The sequence below is a fragment of the Aythya fuligula genome, chromosome 1, assembly GCF_009819795.1.
Source record: "Aythya fuligula isolate bAytFul2 chromosome 1, bAytFul2.pri, whole genome shotgun sequence".
NCBI classification, from domain to species: domain Eukaryota; kingdom Metazoa; phylum Chordata; class Aves; order Anseriformes; family Anatidae; genus Aythya; species Aythya fuligula.
The window spans coordinates 188,422,214-188,434,573 of NC_045559.1; the positions used below are offsets into that span (position 1 = coordinate 188,422,214).

Consider the following 12,360-nt stretch of genomic DNA (forward strand, 5'->3'; position numbering starts at 1 on the left):
AGATAAAATCATATCACAGCCTGTTCAACATCCCATGGTAATGCTTCTCTTCCTCAATCATATTTCCTGTCAGTGATGTTTTGGTGGCCACTAGGCAATTTGAATGTTTCTGGCATTGTTCAGTTTTCCTGACTGACACACACAAAAAGTTCTGTACAACTGATATGGTATATCAGTTCTCTAGTTATATGGAAACTCTGTATTTTGTTCAATTTGTATGACCAGTTGTCCTCCTCTTTCTGTGCTGGAGAAGGCCAGAACATGCCAGAGAGTGTTCAAGGAGCAGATGTGTTCCATGGGTAGATAACACAAGGAGGTAGGTTGACCAAATGCTGATTGGTATGCTCTTGACACCACATGTAGCTTCAAGCTACTACAAGGTTGCCCTTTTTCTCAGAGTTTTCTTCCTTCCTTCTGACATGAGAATGTGTCTTCATTTTTGAAGAGGGTTCAATACACTCAAATCTTCCCAGGTCGCTCTCTTGCAATGGGTGTGTTCTCCCATTCTGTCCCTTTGGTTGTTTGTGACGATCATCCTAACTTCAGAGTGCTAATTTCTTAATGGAAGTTTCTTTCCTTTGAAAGTTGTTCTGTCTTAAGTCCAGGAACAACAACGTTCTCCATACTCTTATTGACCTCAGAAGCCTTTTGGAATGCACGTACTTCAGCGAATTCAGGCTGTGAGGTGTGCTGTGCCGTGTAAGTATTGTAGTTTATGATTCATGGCTGCCAGTAGTCTGAGGTTTCCATTCCTTCATCCACCTTTAACCTCAACCATTTAGGGTTAGACAGGTGTGACTTCTGTGGTATTGATACCACACAGTATTGCATTCCAGGGAACTGTTTGTAAGCTGTTCAGGAAAGAGACTGCTTAATGGCCTGACCTAGGATTCTTTGGTGCGGTAGTCAGGCCACCCCACTTACGTTTCTCGTATTTTGTGGCTGGGTAAGACTGTGATGAGTTCAGACTGGTGCTTCTCAGCCTGTACGATTTCCTGAGCCTTTGCGAAAGAGTTGGTGACTGTCCCCACCTGCCTTAGTCTTCTGGAGCTTTCTCTTTCTCTTTGCATGGGTAATTAGCTCATTAAAATAAGAACGAAAGGTTAAAGTTCTTCAGTTCTGAGGTTATCAGAAAAGGGAATTTGTCACAGACTTTCAGTGGATATTCAGAACTTCCTGTCTCAGATTTGCATTATTCGTTGGGATAATTGCATTCTTACCTGTGTTGACTTGCTTACTGACAGAATAGCATTACTTGTGTACTGTTGTGGTGTAGCTCATGACTTATAGATTGATGATCACTGGGAAAGGCTGACTTGTCCCTTCTTGACTGTGGTAGTTAACAGCACTAAGGAGTCTGCTAGATGACTGAGTTCTCTTTTAGGTGCATTTATCACTAGAGCTACTCTTTAATGCCTCAGCACTAATTATTTTGGGATTCCTCCTAAAGCTGTATCTTTGGCCAAGGTCTACCTGACTGCCATTTTACCCATCATTACCAGCTAGCTGGTTCTGTGGTTCGCTGACTACCTGCTTTCTGGGGTGCTGGTCAGAGGTCGTCAGTCAGGGGCTTTATTTGTCAGCAGGAATTCAGCCTTTGGGTACAGATCCTAATGGGTTTAGACTTCCAGCTTCCCTGCTCCCTTTTTTATCTGTCCATTGAACATAGCTTTCCTGATGGCCATTTTTCCGTGCTAGGATGAAGAAAATTCACATTATTACTGGTCATTTTAATGTTTTCCTCTTTAAGACTGGTGTGTCATTGTCAATTTTAATTAGAAAAGTCATTCTTCTCTTTTCCCCAAGCCTCTTGCTACTGGTGCTGAATCTATATTTTGTACATCTGATGTCAGGAGCATTTTGACTGACCTTGTAGATCCTGACCCTTTCAGTAGTGTCTGAGGATATTTGTTTCCACTGCTGGAAAATGCAGCTGCTCCATGCAATGGCTATCAAAGAGTAAAGTGGGTTATACTCAGAGGTGCTACGTTCAGTTTGTTGCCTACAGGGATTGGGAATTCTTGGGGTGCATGGGTCTGTGTTGTTGCAAGTTGAGTTGACTGAACAATGGAACAGGTTGCCCAGAAAGGCAGAGTCTCTCTTTTTGGAGATCTTCAAAAGCCACCTGGATATGGTGCTGGACAAGCTGCTCTAGGTGTTCCTGCTTGAGCGGGAGTGTTGAACCAGATGAGATCCAGTGGTGCCTTCCAACTTCAACCATTCCATGACTGAGATCTTTCTTTTGAGGTGCAGGACCTTCCATTTGTCCTTGTTAATTATTTTTTTAAGGTCTATGTCAACCTATTCTTCCAGCCTAAGTTGTTCTGGATACTTGCCTTCCAGTGTATCCGCTGGTCCTCCTCCTCCATCCCCCAACCACCTTAGTATCATTCAAAGATTTAATTGCTATTATGCAGTACAGTTCTCGGGATAGATTCCTGTGGTACTCCACTTTTATTGGCCTCTGAGTAGAGTATAACCCATTAACTGCTACCTCCTGAGCCTGAGCATTCACTGCATCTTTATACATCACAGAATCATCCAAGTTGGAAGAGACCTCAAGATCACCTAGTCCAACCTCTGACCTAACACTAACAAGTCCTCCACTAAACCATATCACTAAGTTCTACATCTAAACACCTTTTAAAGACCTCCAGAGATGGTGACTCAACCACTTCCCTGGGCAGCCTATTCCAATGCCTAACAACCCTGTCAGTAAAGAAGTTCTTCCTAACATCTAATTATCCAAACATCTAGACCCTAGTGTCCTAAGTTTGATACAAGAATATCATGGGATCAGTGCCAAATGCCCTTCTGAAGTTGAAGTAAATGATATCCACGACTTTCCCATTACCCATATATACAGTGATTTTATAACAGAAGTCAGTGAGGCTGGTCAGATACGATTTACCATTGGCAAGTACTTGACTGTTAACAATCACTTTCCTCTTATTCCTGTGCCCAAGCATTTGTTTCCAGTCAAGGACTTGTTCCTTGATTTTCTCAGGGACAGAAGTGAGATCAATTGGCCTGTAGTACCCTGGATTGTTCTTCTGACGTTTTCTGAGGATGAGGGCAATATTTGCAATATTTGCTGTCATTTGGGAATCTCAAATGATTTGATCAGTGTATTAATTGTCATGATTTAAAAAAAAAAAAAACACGTGGCCTTGCAAGGACATTGGCCTTTTCTCTTATATCCTTGAATGCAGTCTGTGTGGTCTGATGGACTTAGGTAGGGCTCACCTCCCTCTGGTTGCTCTCTTTTTCCTTGAACCCTGCCTTTTAAGCATGGAGGGATGGGAGACCTTGCTGAAGAAAGGAATGAGTTACTCAGCATTACCTGTTTCTCCAGTCACTAATTCAGCAACAGGCCCAGACTTCCCTTGTTCAACCTTTTATTACTAATATAACAGTAGAAGCCCTTCGTGTTGTGCTTGATATCTCTGCAAGTCTCAACTGGAGTTGAGCTTTGGCTTTTCTGTAAGCATTGCATTGGACATGCATGGACAGTGCTTTTAAATTTCTCCTTACCTACCTGTCTTCCTGAGAATCAAGGTCTTGCCCTTGGAGGATGCTGTCCTTAAAGAGCAGCTGGCTTTCCTGAGCTGCCTTACCCCTCAGAGCAGCATCTCATTGGGATCTCACCAATTTTCTGAATCAACTCAAGTCTGCTGCCTACTAATACTCTTCCTTACTCCTTTCAGGATCTTCAACTCCAGTATTTCATGGTTGCTACAGTCAAGGCTGCCACTGATTCTCATACCCCAACCAGAAGTTCCTTGTTACTGAAAAGCAGAGCCAGCTTTGCATCACCCCTGGTTGGCCCATCTAGTACCTTTATCATGAGCTTGTCCCTGACACTCTCCAGAAATATGCTTACCTGCTTGCGTTCTGATGTGTTGCCTTCCAGCTTTTTAATTCATCCACCTACTTACCCTGATTGTGTGGATGGCCTGTAACACACTCCCGCTATGAGATCTTCTTTACTGGCCTCTCTGCTGGTGCTCTCATCAAGCCTGTTATCCATCCCATAAAAGAGTTCCACACCTCTGAACTGCTTCTTTACAAAGATAGTAACACCTCCTCCTTGTCTCTTCTGCCTGTCTTTCCTGAAGAGTTTGTATTTGGTATTTGTCCACTGCAACGCTCTGGCAATGTGGGCAATCCCATCATATCTGAGTTACTCTAACAGTCCTGTAGCTGTGTGACCACACATGGAGCTCTTGTCCTGCTTGTTTTCCAGGCTGCATGTGCACTGCAGGTGGACTCCTCCTGCCTTATTTTGTTTTTGTGAGGTTTGTCTTGTACCTGTTACCATCCACTCCTGTCTTTTCACCCCAGTACATCCCTTCGTCATATGGCTACATGTTGTAATCTTGCTTTTCCAGTGTTCCTAATATAAAGCTTTCCTCACCAGATTGGCCAGTTTTATGGCAAAAATGCATTTCCCTCAATTTGTTGGGTGAATCCCATTTTCTTCTAGCACTGCTCATCCCTCAGAGGGGGCTCTGTGATCATAAAAACTAAATCCCTGTTGTCACCCCTAGTTGCACAACAAGGTGTTGATCTGCAAGTATCCATCTGTTCCTTCTCAAGTCTTTCTCTTTCAGTGAAGACCATCTGGGTCTCCATGTCTTTGACTCTTCCCCAGAGCTTTGCCCCATTCAAGGTCAATAAATAAAATCAAAACCAGGGATGCTTCACCTGGTAAGACACATACTGAACAGGAGGAAAGAAGGTGAGAGTGTTCTCCCTGTGGACACTGTTTGGGGAGGTTTTCTTGTCTCAAGTAACAAAGCACAAGTATGCCCATGGTTGCCTACTGCTTCCCTCACATAGCATTGCCTGCTGGTATGGAACATTAACTGGTTTTGCAATGAAGGCATGTCCTATATGATTTTTTTCTTGAACTTTAATGGAAGTGCAGTGGATAGAATCCATTTTTCCTTGGTGATAAAGGTGTCTTAGGCATAGTAGCACACCTTTTTTGGACTCTGATTTAAGACAAGGCTTAAGCACAGGTAATGTTATTGAACTTAAAGTAGGAATTTCTGTTCAAATGTACTTTTTTACTCTTATTTTTAGGTATTTCAAATTACTGTGAAAGATACCGTGAAGGTATGAAACTTGTTCTGAACACCTTTGGACCAGTTCCAGAATTTTCAGGCGAAACTGAGCAGAAAATCAGTCAGGTAAATATATAGAGAGTCAATAGATGCAGTGACTTTCAGAACCAAGAATGTTAGCTTTTGTTTTAATGTATGTATAATTTCAATTTACTGTTAGAGACAACTGTAGTCTATTTCTTGTGTGAACGTGTACCTTGAGCAAAAACATTAGTACAGAACATATATGATTATGTAAGTCCCTTTTCCAAAGTACTTTGAAGTACATCAAGGGAATACATCTAGCAGGTGAATAACATTACTAGGAGTCAACTGATAACAACTGTGGGTTATTTACATTAAATCCCCCATGCTGTTTCTTACTGTCTGTCGTGTTCTCAATTGTTACATTCACAGCTCCAAATTTCCTTTCCTACACAACAACTTTTCTCCGTGTGTCTTCCTCCTACTCAGTCTTCCTGCATAAGTCCTATGGCTTTTTTCCTCCAGCTGTTCTATTGATTTAGTATATTTACAAGCTAGATCTCCAGTCTGTAATGAATACAAAGGTGTGTTGACGTTAAGCATGTGAGCAGTCTGCTGAGGCTATTTGCATGCTTACAGAAAAGATGTGTTTTTTAAGTGCTATGCTCTATCAGGACCTAGTATGTCTATTATGTTTCAAAGCCAACAATTTGTTTATATTTACCATATAGGATATTATGTGTGTTCATAGCAGTTAACTCCAAAGTATTGCCATTTCCTAATTCTACCTTTCATCATTGCCTTTTTTAATGCTTTGCTGAAGAACGTGTGTATAATAAATTGTTTGTGTTTAGCTGTCACACGTTAATTCCGTATATGCAGGCACTCTGTCTGGAAAATAGCTTTTTGTTCCTCTTTATGTTAATGCAATTTCAACATCAGCTATGTTAAAAAGGAAGATTCTTCTATGCTTAAACAATATAGTCTGCTTGTAATAACAGTCTGTGACAACTGTGGAGTTATTCACAATTAGAAGCTTTTAATTAAAATGAAACAGGTTGGTTTTCTTCAAGGAATGCCAGATTCCAGTTCAGCATTTGTTTCTGTGCCTATTATCTGCAGTTTTCAATGCCAAAGATGAGCTTGCAAGAATCCTCTCTTAAGAGTAAACTATTAAACATCTCTTATCTTACACATCTATCCTTCCCCCTGATTTTTGCTTTCTGGACTGACTGCAACTTGCCAATTATTAGTAGCAGAACGAGGTTTTATCCGGTTTCTCAACAATTGCCTTTTAAACTGAAGACCTCAGGTGCTGCTTTGGCAAAGATGGCCTTGTAATCTGTACCTCAACTCTCAAACCCAGCTGTTTTTCCTTAAATGAAAATCTGTTTCCATTGTGCTAGCTTGCTTGAGTTTTCTATCTGTTCTTCTACCTTCAGTGATACATTTAGCAGATACATTTGGCAAACTTTGTTTATGCACTCAGTAGCACTTTTTTCCCCTCCATTTACTTGCAAATAATATTTTTGCCTTCTGATTTGTTCAGGCTTCTACCTTCGGACCCTTAAATAGCGCTATGTTCTTTCCCACATTTTCCATTAAAAAACAAAAATAAAATTATAGGTTTGTTACATCTCTTTCCCTGTCATTTAGACTGTAACTGGCATTCCTAAAACAGATGTTTTCAAAAAAACATGTTATCTATTATTAGATTTATTAGGAGCCAGAAGAGAGACTACAGTGTTACATATACACCCACAAATTTGTTTTAGAGCATATGTTTAGCGACATGCAAGTCCAGGTGTCCTCCTTCCTACTTAATAAAAGATTATTGTCAAGTAGGCGAGACAGTGGCTGTGTGGGGTAAACTGAGAAAAGAAACTGATGCACTAATGTTTCTGTAGGCACCTTCATTGCAACATTCAAGCCAACTTTCTCCAAGTGGGAGCACTTCTCTCATACAGGTTAGCTAATTTCCAGTCAGCCATGTGAAGATTTAGTGGCCTATTGCCTGTGATAGACTATATGACAGTTTGTATTGAAGGATACTTGTTCTGATGCAGCGAAAGCAAGAAAATAATCCTTCTTACTACTCAGGAAAATGAGATTTAATCATCTCCTAAATTTTCTGTTTCAGGCAATGTCTGAAAAAATTCCAGTTGTTCCGAAACACCTCAATGCCAGGAGGGAATGGAGAGATGAATGTCTTACTGGTCTTGCCAAGCTGAAAAAACAAATGTCATCCAACTGAGGTGCACCTCATCTAACAGGAGAGACCAAGTGAAGAGCAGTTCTTCATAAAAAGTGGAAAATTTTGGTCATGCAGAAGAGGAGACTGAATGTGCAAGCACTGATATGCACTTGTATAGAGACCAATGAAACTTTTGGTCCAATTTTTGTCACGACATAATTCATGAGTAACTGGAAACAGTTATTAAAAGTTCAGTTAAAACTTCATCAAATTATATATATGCATTGGATGTGCAAGTATTAAGTAGCTTTAGCAGTATGAATATTGTGCAATGCTGGGCTGGAACACAATCATCTTTTAACGCATTTTTCTAGCTTGCTTAGAAATTCAGCACTTGAACAATATTTGCTTATGCAGGGATCTGAAATTGGCAAACATCAGCTGTTTGTCACTGGAGAAAACAAGCCCTCACCCGCCAATCAACGTGGCAGTGAGGTTAATTTGTAAAGCACTGACTGTAGGTAGGGGGAGGTTGTCTTAAGCAAAGAGGAGATTTGCTGGCCAGTGAGCTGAGACCTCAGCAGCAGTAAGGGTCACTTCAGCTTAGCTCTGTAGCTGTTCCACAATGTAAGGGAAAGAATTATTCGTTCTTTCCCTCCTTTTGGCACTTCTGTACTAGTGTGATGATCTAAATGTGAGTAAATAAATCCCTCCCTCATCCCCCCCCCCCGGTTCTGAAGATTTACCAGAGACCTCTGCTCAGTTCTTCAGACCACACACTTGATACCCCATGGCTTTGCCCAAACTTCAGTCAGGTATGACAACCTGTCCATAGGCATTGCTGCGTAGACATATGATCTATTCTAAAATTTGCCTGTCAGAAATAATGTGATTAAAAGTTGTTTTGGGAGATGACGTGGTATAGTGGATTGGTCTGGACTCTTTCAGGCTACTCCACAACCTTCTGAGTGATCCTGGGAAGCCAGCTCCCCGCTTTGTTTCCTTGTCTATTTTGTACAGAAACAATCAGCGTTTCTTTAGGGCTCAGCTGTAGACCTCAGGTATCTGATACTTTGCTCCCAGATGCAGTGGCTTAGGTGTGAGGCACAACGTTTGTGTAAAGGTGGAGGGTGCAGCTGGAGGTAGAAGTTTCTCCTGGTGCTGCAGTGGCGTGCTTCAGTCCGCACCATGTAATATAGCTGGATTTTGATTTTAGCTGGAACCTTGGGGCAGCATTGTTTTGCAGATAATAACTTGGAACAGTGCATTGCACCCACATTACTCGAGTTAAGCATTTCTGAATCTTGTGCCAGCTGGTCATGTAACTTCAGCTACAGCACAGATCCCAAAGCGTTAAGCTCTTGCTTTGCTAATGCTCTGCTCAGGGCCATTTCAAATCTTGTTCATTACAGAAGATGCAGGTACACAAACGGGTCGCTGCAGCTTAATTAGTTCTGGTGCTGAACAGCAGCAATGTCTGCATGTGCACGCTAACACCACTTACTTCTGCACGGGTTGCAATGAACGAGACCTGAGATAAGTTGCGTCGCTTCATGCACGTGGTGGGCCAAGAGCACATCTCTGGACGTGGAGCATGGGATGGGAGGCATGATGCAGAGATTGCCCTGTGCTCTTTTATAATCAGCAGAGAGAAAGGAGAATTCGTAAACTCAATTTATTTTATCCCAATATAGACCTAATATTGTCAAATTTCTTCTAATGCTTTTTATTCCCACAGTGACAGGCACAACCTTCATTTAGCCATCTGAAGTTGGGGAGGTCAGCCCTCGCTCTTGGTGCCTTATTAAGCAATAATAAATTAATTGAGGCTGATTTCCTCATCTGATGTATGTTTTTGTATTTTAGACAAGGCCTCAGAAGGCTCCAGTTACTTTCAAGATCAGACCTGTTCCGCTATGAGCATGTGACACTGTCAGAACTAATTAGCTCTCATTGCTTTTTTTCTGAGATATTTTAAAACTCGATCGTGTCATCAAATATTTGCCTCCATTTTTATTATTTGCTTATGAATAAAAGATTTTAATGAGAAAGATGTTCTCCTGTGGTCTTGTGTGATACTCTAGTGGTAGCACTACATCTTTCTCTTGAGAAACCAGTGCCTTGATAAAACAATTTATTGAAGTCCATGGGAATAAATAGGCAAGAAATAATGTGCAGTCTCCAGCAGCTCTTGTGTGGGTGACCACTTGCTGCAGATGCTGGGCCCTGCTGCAAGGGAGCGGTTTTCTCCCTGGGCAAAAGCCTTGGGAGGGAATGGGAGGGTGCCAGAAATGCTCCTGTGCGGTGACCCAGCTCCTCGCCAGGTCAGGACATGGCACAGCTCACCTCAGAGCACTGCTCCCCACCCAGGCCCACAGCTTCTGCTGGGGGAGAGGCTCAGCAAAAAATGTATTTTAGCTGGGATTTGCTTAGGATTTGAAGCACACAAAATTACTGCTTAATAAATACAACAACAACTGGAAAACATCAGGAAAAGTTAGCTAAAAGGGTGAGACGGGCTCTCTTCTTCCCAAGGTTTTGTACCCTATTCACAACTGATCCCTTTTGATCAGCAGGAGCTTGGACCAGAGACCTCCTAAGCTCCCTTCCAGCCTCAGCTATGGTAACTCCAAGTTTCCTTTGAATTTTGGCCTAGTTTGTATCAAAAGTTGATGTGGCTTAAACAAATTAGCCTCAAAGAAATTATATATATATATATATATATATATATGTATATATATATATATATATATATAAAATATATAATAAATAAATAAAAAATAATAGAATCACAGAATTTTCTAGGTTGGAAGAGACCTCAAGGTCATCGAGTCCAACCTCCAACCTAACGCTAACAGCCCTCCACTAAACCATATCCCTAAGCTCTACATCTAAGCGTCTTTTGAAGACTTCCAGGGATGGTGACTCCACCACTTCCCTGGGCAGCCTGTTCCAGTGCCTCACAACCCTTTCAGTGAAGAAGTTCTTCCTAACATCTAACCTAAAACTCCCCTGGCGCAACTTAAGCCCATTCCCCCTTGTCCTGTCACCAGGCACGTGGGAGAACAGGCCAACCCCCACCTCGCTAATAAATAAATAAATAAAATTTATATATATAAAATATATATATAATGTTAATTCAAATTATGGGATGCAAACTCCTGGTTTATAGACCTGCTATAAAGCTTTTTTCTTTTTTCTTGATTTTTATCTCTCCCTGATTTTCCTCTCCAGTCTTGCCTTCTCTCTCTCTCCTCATCCTCTCTCCCTTTTCACTTTTTTCCATTTACTTTCCCCTCTTGGCTTTCTCCTAACATTCCATCAATAACTACTTCTAGGGTATTTAGCTGGTAATTTGCAAGGAGCTGCTTATAGGCCTGTGCAATTGGTCTGCTAATTGGGTGTTGAAAAATCTCTTCTGGGGAGCAACTTGTTGGAGCTGAACTGCTTGTCAGATACAAATCCTGATTCTGTTAAATTAATTGGTTTAATTACTTTCAATTTTGTGTCACTCCTTTTGTCCTATTTTTTTTTTTCTCAAATGCAATAGACTTGCAGTGGTAGACTGCACCTTGAGTGTGTTACGAGGACTTTTAGCACCAACAGTCCTAGCAAGTTGCAGAACTACCCAGCTAAGGTCAAATATTTATTTTGTTTTGAGTATTAGCAGAAGAAGCAAGGTTCAAGCAATTGTTCTGTAGTAAACTAAGAGATATTCTGAAAGAATTTCTCATGTGGTTTGTTTTTTACATAACTGCGTATTTTAAAATCCTCTATTGTTTTCAATGATTACACCTATAGGTCATTTTTAAACCATATCTTTGTCACACTGTATTCTGTTATACCAATTTATTATTGATCGTTTTCCTTGTTAGGTGTATTTTACTATTAGTTACTAATAGTAAATTAGTATATTTGAATTAGTTATTCTTATTGGAAGCAGACTAACTGTGTTCATATCAAAGCCAATAATTTAATGCTGGTAGGAAATTCAAACCAGTGATTTTGTGTCATCTGAAGAATAAAGGGCAGATACAAGGAGATACTCATCTGCTTCATTGAAGAAGGCTCAGTCCCTCCTTTCCTACATCTCTGAATGTCGTGGAAGTAGTTTGCTTCTGGCAAAGCAGGAGCATGAATTTACTGTCTATATTCTGTAGTCATTCTGTTGGGTTAGAATGAGTATTTTGTGATTGACATTATTTAGTTGGAAAGGTACTAAGATATAGTGTTGTCCTAGCTACATAATCTTTTAGGCAAAAATCAGCTGTGCTTCGTTTGGAAAGCAGGATAGTGCTGAATTAAAAGAAGGATAAAACTAAACAGGAAAAAAAATGGTTTTCAAGACAAAATTATGTGACTAAGTCTTGGTTCTCAAAACCAAGGTGTGATACACTGCAAGTGCCTGTGTAGTTACAGGTCAGGATTGCATTGCCATAGTGTGGAGTTACAAAAAGGCCTTGGGGAACATGCAGCTGTGGTAACCTGGCAGAGATGGAGATACAGAGGAGTCCTCCATGAGGATGGGAGCCTGGAAGACTTCAACAGCAATTAGTGTGACAGTAGGAAAGTGAAATGCTCTTTTGCTTCCTAGTCTTGAGGAGAAATTTTGCAATTTAATTTGGGTCTAGTTACCCAAGTGTAAATGGCTGTGTTTGTGCTGGCTGCCTGCTCCCCTTCCCCAGGATCCTGTGCACAGTTGTGCTGCCAGGGTCCTCAGCTGCTCTACGCCATCGACTTCTCAGGTGTGTGCACGTGGGGGTGTGCTATCACAAATCAAAGCGAATGGAGAGGCAAAAACTGACCTCTGGGGAAGGTCACATTTGCTTTGACACAGCTTTGTAGCAAGCTGGTGTCAAAGGGCTTCTTTCAGTTATATTCAGTGATCTCAGAAAGAGGAAGGAACTCCTGCCTTTGTTTCCACAAAATTCAGAGGACAGTTTTGCAATGCGCCAGGCTGCTTAGGGTTGCTGGTTTGCTGGGAAACTGCATGAGTTATCTCTTTAAAGTACATTCAGAGAAATTCTCCATAGGGTTGCACATCCCTCAATATTTTCCCTTCCCAAAATACTA

The 12,360-nt window shown here is 41.2% G+C and overlaps 1 protein-coding gene across 1 annotated transcript in view; it reads left to right on the forward strand.

The window, feature by feature from the left end:
* The window catches only part of CRYL1 (crystallin lambda 1), a 58,302-nt gene extending 48,970 nt beyond the window's left edge, over window positions 1-9,332 (forward strand). Inside the window, exons 7-8 of the mRNA XM_032203432.1 lie at window positions 5,089-5,195; window positions 7,234-9,332. Of these exons, the coding sequence (XP_032059323.1) occupies window positions 5,089-5,195; window positions 7,234-7,347 (221 nt within the window). The 3' untranslated portion in view covers window positions 7,348-9,332. The remainder of the gene's footprint in view (window positions 1-5,088; window positions 5,196-7,233) is intronic.
* Window positions 9,333-12,360: the final 3,028 nt, after the last annotated feature.